Source organism: Chrysochloris asiatica, unplaced genomic scaffold (assembly GCF_000296735.1).
Source record: "Chrysochloris asiatica unplaced genomic scaffold, ChrAsi1.0 scaffold00061, whole genome shotgun sequence".
In the NCBI taxonomy this organism is placed as follows: domain Eukaryota; kingdom Metazoa; phylum Chordata; class Mammalia; order Afrosoricida; family Chrysochloridae; genus Chrysochloris; species Chrysochloris asiatica.
The window spans coordinates 614269-632732 of NW_006408579.1; the positions used below are offsets into that span (position 1 = coordinate 614269).

The 18464-nt window shown below is 37.8% G+C and overlaps 1 protein-coding gene across 2 annotated transcripts in view; it reads right to left on the reverse strand.

The window, feature by feature from the left end:
- The window catches only part of STXBP5L (syntaxin binding protein 5-like), a 526662-nt gene that overhangs the window by 188478 nt on the left and 319720 nt on the right, over positions 1 to 18464 (reverse strand). For both annotated transcript variants that reach the window (XM_006864137.1, XM_006864138.1), the window contains exons 11-13: positions 16415 to 16487; positions 5883 to 6030; positions 4117 to 4184 (exon numbers count right to left, since the gene is read on the reverse strand). In XM_006864137.1, coding sequence (XP_006864199.1) covers positions 4117 to 4184; positions 5883 to 6030; positions 16415 to 16487 — 289 coding nt within the window. The remainder of the gene's footprint in view (positions 1 to 4116; positions 4185 to 5882; positions 6031 to 16414; positions 16488 to 18464) is intronic.

Sequence of the window (18464 nt, forward strand, 5' to 3'; positions counted from 1 at the left end):
AAAATGCTGAGCATATTCTTCCTTTTTGGTTTTCTAACTCCAGATCTTTGCACATTTTGTTGTAATATTTGGCTTTATCTTCTCGAGCTGATCTTTTAAATTTTCTGTTCAGCTCTTGGACCTCCTCACTTTTTCCATTTGCTTTAGCATCTCTACACTGGAGAGCAAGTTTCAGAATATCCTCTGATATCCATTTTGACCTTTTCCCTTTCTTGTCTTCTTAATGAATTTTTTCTTTCTTCCTGTATGATGTCCTTGATGTCATCCCACAACTTTTCTTGTCTTCAGTCTTTTGTGTTTAATGTATCAAATATGTTCTTTAGATGATCTCTAAACTAAGGTGGGATATATTCAAGGTCCTCTTTTGGCTCTTGTAGATTTGTTTTCATCTTCTCCAGCTTCAGTTTAAATTTGCATATGAGTAATTGATGGTCTGTTGCACAATCTGCCCCTGGCCTTGTTTTGACTGATGATATGGAGTTTTTCCATTGTCTCTTTCCTCAGATGTAGCCAATTTGATTTCTATGTATTCCATCTGGCGAGGTCCATGTGTATAGTCATCTCTTATGCTGGCTAAAGAAGGTATTTGAAATGAACAAATCACTGATTTTGCAGAATTCTATCATGCATTCTCCAACATCATTTCTATCACCAAGGCCTTATTTTCCAACTACTGATCCTTCCTCTTTGCTCCCAACCTTTGCATTCCAATCACTAGTAATGATCAATACATCTTGATTGTATGTTTGATTAATTTCAGATTGAGGAAGTTGGTAGAACTCTTCTAATTCACCTTCACTGGCTTTAGTGGTTGGTGCGTAAATTTGAATAATAGTGGTATTAACTGGTCTTCCGTGTAGGCACATGGCTATTATCCTATGACAGATAGCATTGTTTAACTCATGACTGATCTGGGTATGTTCATTTTGATAATGAATGCAACACCATTCCTCTTCAATTTGTCATTCCCAGTATAATAAACCATGCGGTTGTTAGATTCAAAATGGACAATACCAGTCCTTTTCAGTTCACTAATACCGAAGATATCAATGTTTATGAATTCCATTTCATTTTTAAAAATTTCTAATTTTTCTAGATTCATACTTCATACATTCCACATTCTGATTACTAATGGATGTTTACAGCTGTTTCTCCTCATTTTGATTTGTGGCCCATCAGTAGATGAAGGTCCTTGGGCTTTTCTCTCACAGGCTTTACTCTATTCGCATCTCATGGTCAACTCTACTTTGAGGAGGCAGCTCTTTCCCAGTCGCATTTTGAGTGCCTTCCAAACTGGCTCATTTTCTAGCACTATAGCTAACAGTGATTCTCTGCTAATCATAAGGTTTTTAATGACTAAATATTCAGGAGTAGTTCATAACTCCTTCTTCCTAGTCTGTCTTCATCTGGAAGCTCATCTGCAACCTGTTCACCATGGGTGACCTTGCTGGCATTTAAAATACCAGCGGCATAACTTCCAGAATCACAGCAACTCACAAGCCACTAAAGTATGACAAACTGACAGATGAGTAGTGGATGACAGTGTGTAATATTGGCAATATATTGGCAATATCTAGATCATCCATAAAGGAATCTACAGTCGATACTTTGGTTTTAGGTCATATGATCTTGAATCCTGGTATAATCAATGTTCTCATTAAATACAAAAAAACTCAAATTCACTGCTATTCAGTGAATTCCCACTCACAGTGATGCTACATAAAGCAAAGTAGAACTGACTCACAAGATCAGCAGTAAATCCACCAGCTCTTCCTTGGAACCTTATACAGGGTTGCTATGAGCTGGCATTTAACAACAGCAACCACCTTCAAAGAACTAAACTGCCACATCTTTATCTCATGGAGACATTGGATTTGAATCACTGATGTATCAGTTAATACCCACACTACCACCAGGTATTCTTCTTAAATATGTTGTTGTTGTTAAGTGCCATTGAGTCAGTCCTGACTGATACGATTTTATGAGTCAATATAGCGTAGTGGTTACAAATCGGGCTGTGAACCTTAAGGTCAGCGGTTCGAAACTACCAGCCGCTCCGCAGGAGAAAGATTCGGCTTTCTACTCCCGTAAAGATTTACACCCTCGGAAACCCTATACAGGGTCGCTATGGGTCGGACCCGACTCAATGGCACTTAACAACAACAACAATACCTTGATACCAAAATGAGAAAAAGTAAAAAAAAAAAGGAAAATGAAAAGTATAGACCAACAACCCCAATGAATATAAATGTAAAACCCCGTAACAAAATATTAGCAAATAGAATTTAGCATAATATATCATAATGATGGAGGCATCCTGGTGTGCCACTGTAGGATAAGCACTGGATTGCAAGGTTGGTTTGAACTACAAGGTCAGTGGTTCAAACCCACCAGCTGCTTTTCAGAAATCCTACAAAGGATTGCTGTGAATCAGAACCAACTCAACAGCACTTAACAGCATCATCAACTGGAAGGTTTGAATAGCTGACCTGTGGTTAGCAGTCTAGTGCCTATCCCAATATTTTTCTCCAACACCCAAACTCAAATGCCTCAGTTTTTCTATGGTCTTCCTTATTGTCCAACTTTCACATACATATGAGGCTACTGAAAAGACTTAATTTTGGTCAGGTGCATCTTAGTCCTCAAGCTGACATCTTTGCTCTTGAACACTTTAAAGAAGTCTTGTGCAGCAGCTTTGTTTAACGCAATACATCATTTGATTTGACTGCTGCTTCCATGAGCGCTGATAGTAGATCCAAGCAAAATGAAGTCTTTGACAACTTCAATCTTTTCTCCATTTATCATGATGTTATTTATTGGTCCAGTTGTGAGGATTTTTGTTTTCTTTATCTTGAAGTGCAACTCATACTGAAAGACATTCTTTGCTTTCAGTCAAGATACATCTGACATTAGTAATGGTAACCCTCATTCCACATCCTCATCTGAATCTGACTTGAACCTCTGTCTGTTCCCTGTCAATGTACTGTTGAGGCTGTTTTTGAATTATCTTCAGAAAAATTTTATTTGCATGTGATGTTAATGATCTCTTTGATGATTTCTGCATTCTGTTAGGTAACCTCTCTTTGGAATGGGCACAAATATGGATCTTTTCCAATCAGTTGGCCAGGTAACACTCTTCCAAATTTCTTGGAATAGATGAGTGAGTGCTTCCAGTGCTGGATCACTTTGTTGAAAGATTTCTATTTCTATTCCATTAATTCCCAGAGCCCTGCTCGTTGCCAGTGCTTTCAGGGCAGCCTGAACTTCCTACCTCAGAACCATTTTCTCTTGACCACATGGTACCTACTGAAATGGTTGAACACTGGCCAACTCTCCTCATCACTGGACCGATAAATAACAACATGATAAATGTAGACAAGACTGAAGCTGTCAAAGATTTGTTTTGCTAAACTGACTCATTTTTCATCCTTTGTCTGCAGAACTGTTTTAGTCTTTTCTTCTTTTTGAACTGTGATCACTGATCATTCCTTGACTCTGAAGGTTCTTGTTAACTTCTCTCTACCTTTTAGAGTCATATATTTTATATACATATAATGTTAAGGGTTTTTTGTTGTACTTAAGAACAGGTAAGGTATAAAAAAGTACCTTTCCACCTTTCTGGAAGCAGAAATCCTTATTATATTTTAAATTTCATCTTTATTGCAGTTATGTATCTCTTTTCATTCTTAGTTTCAGAACATGAAGTGGGTTGCTAACAAAAATAGTGACATTTCTAGTGCTATAAGTTTTTATCCATATTTTATATAGTCACCTGTCAAAGATAAAAGCAGTGATTTCCACACTTGGCAAGACACAAGAGATGTTGATAAGGGCTATTCTAAAAGTACATCCTATGATTTCTACATGAAGCTTCCCTATCTAATCTCTCATAATTTCTCCCTTTGATTTTCTCCTATTTTTATAATCTATCATTTATGTTTCCAGTGCTTTTACTTTATATTTAATTAATACTATAATCTTTTGATGAAAGAGTACTTATTTATCCTTACTTAAATTGTTAGAATGCACAGAGTACAATTAAGGCACTCGTGTATAAACTTACTAAATGTCTTTTTGATGATGAATTGATAAATTCATAAATTACATCCTACTTACCCAGTAATAATAATTTCTGGATATGTTTGTGTTCCAAGGTTCCAAGTGCCTCCACTGACTGGCCACTCCTAAAGAGAGTAACCAGAAAGAATGTTTTGTTTTGTTTTTCCAATTGAATTACTCAAAAATTTAGAATTCAAATATTCTAAAGTAATAGTAAAAGGCTCGCTTAATAACTATAAAATCAAAGGCAAGTTGTAACTCTGTTTTAATTATTTAATTGAACAAACATCTCAAAATACATAACTTCATTCCCTTTAAAGTTGGATTTTAATCAATATTACAATTCACGTAAACAAAATTTTAAATTTTACAAATATAGTATTGCTACATGTGTTGCATATCTGTATAAAGCCAAACTCTGACTGGTGTCATTTAACATATATTCTATAGTGCCCCATGGAGCTCATCTCAACGGCCTTGGGGTGGGTGAATTAGAATTCATAATCAGTGTTCTGTTACAGCAGCAAGTATTGGAATCTTATAGCTAAATATAACAAAATGGAATTTTAGAATGTCATTCAACAAATTACTTTTGATAATTATGTCTTGTTAACCTTTGGCTTCCACCACACGTCTGTCAGTTTGTCTTGTGATAGCTTGTGAGTTGCTATAATTCTGGAAGCTATGCCCCTGGTATTTTAAATACCACCAGGGTCACCCACAGTGGACAGGTTTCAGATGAGCTTCCAGACAAAGACAGACTAGGAAGAAGGCGTGACGAACTACTTCCAAATATTTAGTCACTGAAAACCTTATGAATAGCAGAGAAACATTGTCAGATATAGTGCTAGAAAATGAGCCCCTCAGGTTGGAAGGCACTTAAATGTGACTGGGGAAGAGCTGCCTCCTCAAAGTAGAGTTGAAAAAGAAGAAGACCCCCAGCAAGATGGATTGGCAAAGTGGCAGCATCAAAGGGCTCAAGCATAGCAAAGATAGTGAGGTTGGCCCAGGATAGGGTAGTGTTTCGTTCTGCTGTGCATAAGGTTGCTATGAGTTGGCACCGACTTGATGGCACCTAACAACAACAACAACAACAACCACCTTTGGCTTATTAATAACTGATTAACTAGAAATAATTGACTCTTGAAATTCTTTAACAAGAATTAAAATAATCAAAGTTTATATCTTGTGTTTAAAATGTATGCTAGTTTTAGTTCAGTATATACTTGTAGTTATTAACTGTCATTGATTCTGTTCCAACTCATAGAGACCCTATTTAGGGTTTCTGAGGAACGGCTGGTAGGTTTGAACCATCAACCTTTTGGTTAGTAGTCCAGTGCTTATATATATTTTTTGTATGAATATTTTAGTATATACTTATATACTTTCCCAAAATTGCTTGTTGTAAAGTTAAGTCTGACTTATGGTAACCCTATTTCCCACAGTACTACTGCCCCATAGGGTTTTCAAGGCTTTAAACCTTTTCAAAAGCTAACTGCCACATCTTCCTCCTGTAGAGGGGGACCCCTGTGTTCAAACCACCAATCTTTTGGATAGAAGTCAAGCTCTTTAACCACTGCCATCCCAAAATTCATCAGTTATACACTTACGTAAAAAAAAAAATTATGTTTTTAGGCCTATAGCTTTGTAACATTAAGGAAATTTGAATTTCGGTAGTTATCTTTTTTATAGATGTCAGTTTATGATTTCAAAAGAATTATTTCAAGTCTTCCTCTATGGAAGCTAAGAAAATAACAGGGAAGAGTATAATTATAGGATATGAACATAAATATAGGAAAAGTTATTTAAAATTTTACTTTTACCTTATTACTGTACCCTTGTTTTTTATGCTTGGCTCCTATAGAATAGAGAACTAGAATCAAATCCGGAGGACAATCAGCAAAGTATGCAGTACACGTAACTGGTGACTCATGAATGTCCATAGGATACGGATTTTCAAAGATTGGAAAACTAACAGATAAAGAAAATGTATTAATATGATAAATTTTTTTTTTTTTTATAAAGTAAACCCGAAAAGTATTTTTAAAATATTTTTTTCATATAATTGCTATTTAAGCACTAAAAACCAAGAAGGATCTTCAAAAATAGTTATATATAAAATATCACATGAATAATGGTAGAATACTTGAATAAATTAATCCCCATAATTCCAATATTCCATAGTAACATAGCTTTGCTAATAGGATATAAAAAAGTCTATTAAACTGAAAACTAATACATAATAAGTTGACTTATCAATTTATTAAACATGGTATCAACTGGATACTTTGTATACAATGTTACATGTTTATATAATACACATAAGCATAATAAATTAATGTATTTTAGCAAATTTTGAAACAGTTTCTTTTGCTTAGTTTTTTTTTTTTTTAATGTTTTATTGTGAATTATGTGATAGTTTACATGGGAGAACATTAGTTTTACATTCATCCTATCATACATCATTTCATTGCCATGGTTACATTCCCCTCCATGCACCATCAACCAACCAAAGGTGTACTACAAGCCTGTCCCCCCGGTCGTCAGCACATAGCCCCTCTTCCTCTCTGAGTCTAAAATCCCCAGCTGCTCCATCTCTCCATGTCATCATCTCTGCCTCTATCTCTGCCATCACTGCTTCTCTGGGTAGGGTCCCACTCTCCACTCTTCTCCCTTGATGCTCCCAGGACCTCTGCTCCTAAACTAAGTTTAACACTCCCCTCCTTGCTACAAAATGTCTACCTTTACATTTCCAACCCTCACAATCAGTCCTGATAACAATTATTCACTATTGTATCACAAAAGACCTATCTGCATTTCCTTTCATCAGTCTCGCCTAGACAGACTGGATACTACTCAGTGGAGAGTCTACCTTCCTCCACATCTTCTGGATCTAGGTTCCCTCTAGAAAGCTTGTAAGCTAGTCACTTCTTGTCTTTGTAGCCCCCCCCCCCCCCCACTTTGGGTAGCCAATGTCTAAGTTGCCCATTCCTGTCCACTCTGTGTATGGAAGGGGTGGGAATGATCCTCTTTGTAAAGATTTGTTCCCTCTTTTGAGCTACTGCATCCATTGGTGTAGGTCAAGTTCATCAGATTACTCTTTTTTTTAATGTTCTTTTTTCTTCTAATTGAGCTCTGATCATGCAGTCACTGAAGCCAGGTCAAGTGGGTATCATCTGCAAGTGTGGGTGTTCTTGTGCATATACCCTCTCTTATCAGCCAGACACTTCAATCTCCTTTCTAGTCCTCTGTGGCTATGTTACTGACTCTGGACCGAAGAGTCACACTGCTGGCCAACCAGGTCTCCACCACGGTTCATAGGAGTCTCTTGAACATTGTAGGGCTTAGCTCACAGCTTCACTGCTGTTTTTCCCTCACTTCCCCTTATCGGTGACAAACATGGTCACCAATCAGAGCATGTATTCCCATTGAGTCTTAGTCTTGGAAGGGGGTTAGCTCTGAGGGGACACGACCACTTGCCTTGATGCCTTCTGGGCAAGCAACTTGCATGTTCTTGTATTAATCAATTGGTCTGCCTATATTGTTTTGTTTTTTTCCTGTCAGTCTTTCTTTCAAGAAGTATTTTCTGTTCTTCTAGCTGCGCCAGGCTATCTGCCTGTCCTTTCAAATGGAAATTTCCCACCTCTGAAGATTCTGGATGCTGTTCAGGATTCTACCTATAGTCTTATGTAATGCACAAGCTCTGCAGGAAGCCTCCTTCACTGGGCACATTGTAGCCCCATTTTAGTTATTCCAATCAGTTATAGGCACAATACGGACTTTCAAGCTTTCTATGGTGATTATTTCTGGCTATTCCTTTCTCTCCCCCTCCAGTGTCTATTTTATAATGGTATGCAAGGGAAACCAAGATTCAAAAGACTGCCAAGCATCTTAACATTATTTCCCCCCTTTTCCCCATTCCAACCAATCTCTGTACCCCAGAGCCCTGTTGTTCCAAGGTTGTGCATCCATCATTATTTACCTCTGTCCCACTTAGCCCATGCAAACCTGCCTAATTGTTCTCCCATCTGCTTTGTTCTTCTATCCCCTTTCCCTTCTTGTATATTGTCCCCCTCCCCAGCATCCAAACTATCCTGTGTCTATTCTTTGCCCCATGCTCCACCTTCCCCTCCTGCCCCTTACCCCACCCGCCACATCCCAGCAACCAGCAAAGAATCCCCCCACCTTTAGTATGGGTTCTTTTTCTTAGTCTTTTACAGTAGTGGTCCTATGCTGTATTTCTCCTTTTGTGACTGACTAATCTCACTCAACATAATGTCCTCAAGGTTCATCCATGTTATGCGGTGGCTTGCAGCTTCCTTCTTACTCTTCAAGGTAGCATCAGCACATCTAGCTTCCCCAATTAAGTGCCTGGAGGCAACGAACTCTGCAAGCAAAGCCTCCTTGCCCAAAGGTACTCAGTTTTACTTTGCTCCATAGCACGGGAAGTCTACCATCCTGTCTTGTGCTCTGGTTCTTGGTTCTGCTGCTACTGCTCCTCTGCCACTCCTTCAGTGTCACAACTCTCTGCCATTGGGTCGAGGTAGTTCAATGCACAGAAATCTCAGGGTTCAAAGGACATGCTCCCCTCCTGGCTCGTCTTCCTTGATGATAGTGAGATCCTTCACATTCCTGGTTCTAAGTGACTCACTTTATACACATTCAAGTTCCAGGTTTTTACAATCAGTTAACTAACTCTGTTAACTACTCACATCTGAATCATATAATCCTGTAGCATCTTCTCCCACCTTCTCTTAGGCCTGTTGTGAGTGATCTGATTCAGTTTCTTGAGATAAAGGATAAGGTGTTCCTTGGGATTCCTGAAGCTCTCCTTTCAATTTAGCATTCTCCTGTTCCTTTTTAAATAGCTGATCCTGAAGATTAACAACACTTTGCCAGAGATTAGCTTCACTCGGTTTTGTGGTTTCAAAACAAATATGTAACTCCTGATTTCTCAGTACTTTCTGGGTGTCCATGTTGAGAGAAGCTGAAGCTGCTGGATCAGTTCTGCTTGCTGCGCTGTGTGTGCGCTGTTCTGCTTGATCAGATTCGGAGCTCCTGCAGCTCCTTCCTAATCAGGGTAATGTCCATACCTTTCTGGATAAGTTCGGTTTGTTTATTATTCAATTGTAATGCCAAGGCATTATATTTATTCTGTGATACTCAATTTCTTTGCTTCAATTAAATTGTCTTTGAAGACCTTTATTTTGGCATCAATGCTGTATTTTTCTTTTCTCCAATGTGCTTCCTGCTTCTTCAGTTTCTCCAGGTCATTTAGCAGGTCAGTGCAGTGTGCACTTAACTTCTCATTTTCTTCCTCCAGATTTTTTATAACCAACCTAGTTTGCGCTTCTTTATTGTATACACGCTCCTTAGTGTCCTTAAGTTCATGGCTTTTATCTTTAAATTTCTTCTGCAAGATGATGAATTCGTGCCTTAAGAGAGCATTTTCTTCATCCATTGCAATCTACCCAGCGTGCAGGGACCAGGGGCTCGACTGTCTCTCCTGAGGCAAGGGAGCTGCAAGGACAGCAAACGCACTGCCATGGCCCCGGCTGCTAACGGGTCATATTCCCTCTTGAAAACACTCTTTTGCTTAGTTTTTGAAGAAGTAATTCAATGATTGTGTGTGTGTGTGTGTGTGTGTGTGTGTGTGTGTGACTATATATGTGTATATTTTAAAGATCATTTGCTATGTAAACTAGAGAACATTTGGACTGCAGAATTATGGATGTAATAAATTACATAGCCTCAAGTCTTCAATCATTACAAAAAAAAATGACATCAATACAAATTAAGGATTCCAGTAATCACATATTAAGCACTTTTTGTGTACCAAATGCTGTCTTTAGTACATTATTGCATCTAATCTTCCCTTCCAAAAATCTTTAATTTGATCTCCAGAAGTGCATATTACAATTAGATAACTTTTACCTCTCTGTTATTTTATTGTTTCCACTGGCCCCTTTCTCTTTCACCTTCTGAACCTCCCAGACTTGAATGAAAGAATTCTCTTTCTCAAGTGCTCCTTTTTTAAAACAAGACTAAATATATTATCTGTCCATATCTCTCTCTACTCATATTTAGATTATAACACTCTATTCCAAATGACACTATAATAAAGACTATGGATATCAATTCCATTTAACCACCAATATGCATTCAGAAAGTCCTGGTATGGTGCTGTAACATAAAACAATGAACTTATATGGCTGATTCAAACCACAAGGTCAGCAGTTCAAACCCACCAGACACTCCTTGGGAACCTTATCAAGGGTTACTATGAGTCGCAACCAACTCGGTAGCACTTAACAACAACATGCATACAAAAAATCCTACAGTGTATACAGGTAATACCCTCACCAACAAGTTGAAATACATCCTAGCATTAATAATAACATGTACTCACATGATGAATTTTTACTAATTACTATATATCAGACTGGAGTCCTGGTGTGGCGCTGTGGGTTAATGCGCCAGACTGCAAAGCCATCTGAACTGCAAGGTCGGCGGTTCAAGCTCATCAGTCACTCCTCAGAAACCCTATACAGAGTCACTATGAGTCGGAACTGACTCAACGGCACTTAACAACATGTATCAGACTAAAATACATGTATGCTATAATATAAAACATAAATACATACAGTAAAATTTGTTCTCTACAAATTTTATGGGACAATTTTATTCAATAGGCAACCTTAAATTGTTTTATGTCTTTATAACTTTATCCCCTAATCTTCACATTCCATACTACAAAAAAACTCATAAAACACTTGCCCAAGAATATGTTTATATTTATAAATATAACTATATCATAAGCATAATAAAATTTATCTTCCAGTTAATGTTATATTACTTTTTCTCATGTCTGATTATTGTAGTTATTCAGTTTATAATATATATTGATTTTATTCTATTTGGACTATCACAAAACTATCTACCAAAGTAATTTAAGGTTGTCAATGGAATAAAATTGTCCCATATTCTTAGCAGGTTTCATTTTTATTCCTCTGAAACATACCTACTATGTATATATTCATCCACATCTATGAGATGGAGGTTGTAGAGAAATGTCAAAATTTGAAAGAGTGTAATAAAAAAACAGATAATGCTATGGTACTAAGAACATAAAACAAAAACAGCTCTGGAGTTTCATAGAAGTGTTAACTTCTAAGCAAGGTTTGAATTAGGACAGGGAAATAAAATGAAAATTAAAAAGTAAGAGTATTGGGGGAATGAGCTTTCCACAAAGTTAAAAGGAAAAGGCAACAATATTGTTCTTGGAATTCTGGGTACTAACTGAATTTTACCCTCTCTCCACCACTAATCGCAGAACCAGAAGGATTATCTGTGAATGTTGTTAAGTGCCATTGAGTTATTTCTGACTCATATTGACTCTGGGTAGGGTTTCCCAAGGAGCAGTGGATTTGAACCACCAACTTTGTGATTAGCAGTCCAGTGCATCCTAAAGCACCATCCCTAGTAATTAATGTTATTGTTGTTGTTAAGTGCCCTCAAGTCAGTTCCAACACATAGTGACCCTTTATAGCGTTTCTGAGGAGCGGCTGGTGAGCTTGAACCGCTGACCTTGCAGTTCAAACAGCTTTGCAGTCTGGTGCATTAACCCACAGCGCCACACCAGGACTCTTATTAATTGTTGTTGTTGTTGTTAAGTGCCATCGAGTCGGTTCCGTCCCATAGTGACCCTGTATAGGGTTTCCAAGAAGACGCCGGTGAGCTTGAACCTTGCAGTTCAAACGGCTTTGCAGTTTGGCGCATTAATCCACAGCACCACACCAGGACTCGTATTAATTAGTAATGAGTGTAAGGAGCTCTAGTAGCAGTGGTTATGAATCAGGCTGCTAACCTGAAGGCTGGCCGTTCAAAATTACCAGCTGTTCTGCAGAAAAAGAAGAGACATTCTGTTCCTGTAAAGACTTACAGCCTCGGAAACCCTGTACTGGGTCGCTATGAGTCAAAACCCACTCCAAGGTACTTAACAACAACAACAACAAAACTGAGTGTTAATTTTGTTTTTATACTGAGTGTTAATTTTGTGCAAGGCATTGTTTCAAACTCCTCAAATGCACTAAGTCATTTAATATTTATGTCAACTTATGAAGCAAACTAATATGTATACTGTACAGATAGTTAGGAGTTCTGATGTGGCATTGCAGGATAATGCACTGGACTACAAGGTCACCACTTCAACTCACCAGCCACTCCTCAGAAACCCTACACAGGGTCGCCATGAGGTGAAGCTGACTTGAGGGCACTTAAAAACAGCTATAGTTAACCTAAGAAAGAGAGGTTAGTTAATTGGATCAAATTATATATATACATATATATATATATGTATATATATAATTTGATCCAATTATATATATATATATAGTTACGAATCGGGCTGCGAACCTTAAGGTCAGCGGTTCGAAACTACCAGCCGCTCCGCGGGAGAAAGATGAGGCTTTCTACTCCCGTAAAGATTTACACCCTCGGAAACCCTGTACAGGGTCGCTATGGGTCGGACCCGACTCCACGGCACATAACAACAACAACAACATATATATATCCAGCAAGTAGCTGAGCTGGGATTGAAAGCAGGTAGTCTGACTTTAAAGCCCAAACTTTTATCTCATGTTATACTTACTGCTTACATTGTAAAAGTCCTGTCTAATGGTAATGATAGCTTAGAGTATGAAAGAGGTTTGTCTTGGCAAGGAATTACCCTTCTCAGATCTAGAACAACTCTAAATACCATTGACAGCCATATTCCACTGATTAAAAGGAAGTCAGCATTATTCGCAGCTGCATCTATTCCCATTCTGTATGATCACCTTCTAATACAACTTTGTTGTTGTTGTTAAGTGCCGTCGAGTAGGTTCTGACTCATAGAGACCCTGTATAGAGTTTCCAAAGAGCAGCTTGTGAGTTTGAACTGACTATCTTGTGGTTCAAACCAACCTTGCGGTCCAGTGCTTTATCCTACAGCACCACACTAGGACCCTAATACAATTTAGGGTGAGTCTAACAGAGTCCTGCAGTCCTGGTGTGGCACTATAGAATGAGAATTGGATCACAAGGTCAGCAGTTCAAACCTAGCAGCCACTCCTTGGAAACCCTGTACAGTGTCACTATACATTGGTACTTACTTGAAAGCACTTAACAACAACACAATGGAGTCCTGGAGCTCTGGTATGACACTGTAGGCTAAGTACTGGATAAGGTTGGCTTGAACTGTGTGGTCAGAGGTTCAAACTCACCAGCTGTTCCTCAGAAACCCTATATAAGGTCATTACGAGTTGGAACTGGACAGCACTTAACAACAGTGGAGTCCTGATGTGGTGCTACAGGATAAGCAATAGACTGCTAACTACAAGTTTAGTGGTTCAAGTCTACCAGCTGCTCCTTGGAAACTCTATACAGGATCACTATGAGTTGGAACAGACTCCAGAGCACATAACAACAACAATAAAATATCCCCCACATCATTAGGAATTTCATTAGGAACTTGATTGAATTTCCAGAGGGAATGGTATATTTATGTATGTGTTTGTAGGGGGTTCTTCCCACAAGTCTGAAATGCTGTCTTCTCTAATGCTTTCCATCACAGAAAGGATTAAAGGGAGGAAAAAAAAAGTTGAGCAGGACTCCAAAGCTGCAATCTGCTTAATATTGAACTAGGCTGAGATGCTACTTGGAGGAAAAATAATATATTCAGTTTTTCACATAAGACACAATGAAATGAGGATGCCATATAGATATAGAAATACTGTAACATAGAGAATGAAATGTTAAATAAAAACTCACAAACAAAATATCAATTCATATACTTATAAAGGGTAACAAAACATAAGAATAATGCATTCTGAATAAAAAGAGTATAAACAGATAACGTATAGTGGCCTTGGAAGACATTAGATAGTAAGACAAGGCATGAAAACCAATATATAAGACAAAGAACAGTTGAATACTGATGAAACCAGAATACATTTGAATAAAACTAATGTTAGAAATTCTTAGAGAAAGAGGCATAACATCTGAAATGTAAATAAAATTTAATCAAGTTTAATTTTTAAAAATGTGGTTAGGCAAAATTTACAATTACGATAATCTTATGACCCAAATCCTCTTCAAAATAGTGAAATATTATATGGTGCAAAATAGCATAAAGAAGAACCTTGGCTCTTACCTTTACAAATTAGATGCAAAGTAAAATTCAGACTGTTATACATTAGACAAAAATTTATGGAGCACCTACTCTGTTTTGAGACACAACCCCTCCTTCATAGGGCCTATAGTCTTGTAGGGGGACAATCTTTATACACCACATGGAAAAGTACATCAGTGCCAAAAGTTATGAAGAAGGGAATGGAGGAGCTATGACACTCAATAAAATGAGTGTTGTGTTACGTGCTGTTGAGGTAGCTGGTGGGTTTGAACTGCTGACCTTGAGGTTAACATGACACTTAACAACAACAAAAAGTTTTTGTTAAGAGGAGGTGATAATTGAGTATAGATTCTGATAGTTGTTGTTATTAAGTGTTATCTAGTCGTTTCCAACTTATAGCGATTGTGTATAGGGTTTCTGAGGAGCAGCTGGTGAATTTGAACCACTGATCTTGCAATCCAGTGCACTATCCTGCAGTGCCACACCAGGATTCTGATAGAGAAGATGTTAAACAGAAAAAAAGAAAAAAAGAAAATTTAAGGTAAAGGAGAGAGGATATACAAAGTCTCTGCTGGAAATTAAGGGGTTAAAAGAAGATGAGTAGCGTCCAGCTGATAAGAAGAGAGGGCATATGCATAAGAACACCCACACTTGCAGATAATACCCACTTATCCTGGCTTCAGTGACTGGATGATCAGAGCTCAACCAGAAATAAAAAGAAGAGGAAAAAAAAAAGTATTCTCATACAATTTGATGAACCTGACCTACACCTATGGAAGCAGTAGCTCAAAAGAGGGAACAAGTCCTTACAGCAAGAATCATTCCCACCCCCTCCACACACAGAGTAGACAGGGATGGGCAACTTGGACATTGGCTACCCAAAATGGGAACCTAGGTACAGAGGGCCTGGAGGAAGGTAGACTCTCCAGTGAGTACTATTCAATCTGACTAGGCGGGGCTGATGAAATGAAATGCAGACGAGTCTCTTGTTATACAATAGTGAATAATTGTTATCAGGACTGATTGTGAGGGTCGGAAATGTAAAGGTGGATGTTTTATAGCAAGGAGGGGAGTGATTAACTTTTCAGTCTAAGAGCGGAGGTCCCTAGGACCATCAAGAGAGAAGAGCAGAGAGAGGAACCCTACCCAGAGAAGCAGTGATGCCTGAAATAGAGCCAGAAATGATGACGTGGAGCGATGGAGCAGCTGGAGACTTTAGATCCAGAGAGGGAAAGCAACTGTGTGCTGAAGACCTGGGGGTTACAGGGGAAGGATTGCATGGAGGGAATTGTAACCATGGCAATGAGACGATATACGATAGAATGAATGTAAAACTAATGCTCTCCCATGTAAACTATCACATAATTCACAATAAAACATTTAAGAAAAAAAAGAAGATGAGTAGGTGAAGGAAAACCAGCTTCATGTCAGTCATTATTAATAATGAAAATATGCAGTGGGGAGGCACTGTCCATCAATTTCTAACCTATTTTTTTTTTTTTGTGCGTGTAAAAGAGTGAAGAGGACCTCTGTAACAGCATATTTTGATTTCAACTGCTCACAACATAGTGGAAAGGAAAAGAAACCCTATCTTCTTGGACCTAAGACCCTGTTCTTCTGTAACTTATTTGTTGTTATTGTTAAGTGCCATCTAGTTGGTTCCAACTCCTAATGACCCTTTATAGGGCTTACGAGGAGCAGTTGGTGGGTTTAAAACACCGAACTTTCAGTTAGCAGTCCAGTGCTTATCCTGCAGCTCCACACAGGACTCTTGTGAAATTTAATCCTAGTCCAGTAATACTTCTATCACATGCAATTTTCCTTAGTCAAGAGAATAGCAGATGGCCAAACACTACATTGTACAACATACTAACTATTGTTTCTGCTTCAGGAAACAATAGAAATACTATCCACTTTGTATATCCCAATTCTCCAAATGCTTGTCTCAAAACATCAGGGGTTACCATCATGTGCTCTTTCAATTTCTTTGTATTCCACAAACTATGCTCGTTTAGTTTTAATTACTTAATCAAACTAAATTTTTACAATTCTAGCAAAATAACATTCACATAAAAACACTTAACCATCTAAAGAATATTGATGCCAGTTATATAAAATGTCTTCTTACATTTAATTAATAGAGTTTAAAAAGAGCTCACATTATTCTGCATATGGATAACTTACTTGCTTTGTGTCAGATCAACTACAATGAGATCTTTCTCCAGAAGTACTACAACAGCATAAGGTTCTTGAAATTCTAAAAAAAAAAAAAAAAGAGAGAGAGAGAAATATTGAAAAGTTTTCATATCGTACATTTTGTACAACTATAAAATTACAGTTCTTTTTTCTCCTTCCATCCTTCCTTCAATGTATCAGGTAATGTTTTAACAAGATCTTTCTACTCATGCAGTTTACATTCTAGGCATTTATAAAAATCATGAATAACTAAACAAAATAGATCAATTCATAAGGTAATATGAGCTATGCATAAAAGAAAAGGGTCATAATTAATGGCATAGGGAATGACTTATGGTTGGACAGGGGTGCTAATTTAGTTAGAGTAGCAGAGAATCCATAAATCATAAGGGACTAACAAAAAGCCCCAGTAAAAATGATTCTCCATTTACAGAATATGGTATTTGCAAAAACATTCTATATACCTCATATTTAATTCTTAGTAACTACAGAGATAGTATCATTTTCCCGTTTTATAGAGACTGAGGCCAAATGAGTTTAGAGATTGACACAAGGTTACACAGCTAACAAAAGAAAGAGGTGAAAATTTAATCGAAGTTTTCTGTTTCTAAATTCCAACCTGTTTTTACTATACATCAGCAGTCTCTACTGGCTATTTCTGAGAAGTATATAACCATAAACTCAAAAACCACTTTGAAAGAATTCTGTTTAGAAGTCCTGAATTGGAAACTGATATAGATAATTTCACCTTCCTTCCAGTGTTGAGTAACTACAGAGCCCATGCATGTTTTATGTTTATAAGTAACTAGGGTATGAAAGAACAATTTGAGATAGTGCATGTTGTTACCTATCTATGTGGTGATATGCTATCTTCATATTGTTTATTATTGTTCTTACACTGAGGATTTTTCCCTTTTCCTTTATGTAGTGGAACAGTTTTAAGTTTTTCCACATTGTTTCCTTCTTGGTTTTGTTTTGCTTTTCAGTTTAGAGAAAAGTAGGGCTTAATTTTACTAGCTATTTCCCATTTGTCTTCTCTCCTCCTTAGGAAGATCACTGGTAGGGAAGCAAGCCATTGCTAAGAAAATAAAATAGTGTAGATATTTGCATGAATGTATAAAAGTCATAAATTGAGAACCTATTTAGATAATTATAGTTTTAGATTACTGCTGTTCATTTAAAATAGTTCAAACTGGAAGCAAAAGTTTCACCTTTGTAGAAGTATCTTATGCTTTGTGTGGTTGTTCTTGTTGTTAGGTGCCACTGAGTTGGTTCTGACTCATAGTGACCCTATGCACAACAGAATGAAACAATGCCCATTCCTTCACCACAAAAATGTTGTTATCCTTGAGCCCATTGTTGCTGCTCCTGTATCAATTCATCTGGTTGAGGGGTCGTCTTTTTAGCTGAATCTCTGCTTTACCAAGCATGATATCCTTCTCTAGGGACTGGTCCCTCCTGACAACATGTCTGGAGTTCATGAGATGAAATCTCAGCATCCTGACTTCTAAGGAACATTCTGGCTGTTCTGACTCATAGTAACCCTGAACAGGGTTTCTAAGGAGACAGATTCCAAGACAGATTTATTTGTTCTTTTGACAGTTCTGGGAACTTTTAATACTCTTCTCTAACACTGTAATTCAAATGCATCAATTGTTCCAAGGTTTTCGTTATTCATCATCCAACTTTCATATGCATATGTCGTTGTTAGGTGCCATTAAGTCCATACCAACTCATGGCAACCCTATGCATAACAGAAGAAAACACTGCCCATCCTGGGCCAACCTCACAATTGTTGCCGTGCTTGAGCCTACTGATGCTGACACTTTGCCAGTCCATCCTGTTGGCGGTCTTCCTGTTTATCTCTGACCCTCCACCTTACCAAACATGATATCCTTCTCCAGCGACTGGTCACTCCTAACAATATGTTCAAAATGTGAGAAATGAAGTTTGGCCATCCTGGCCTCCAAGGAGCACTCTGGCTGTACTTCTTCCAACACAGATCTGTTAGTTCTTTTGGCAGCCCATGGCACTTTCA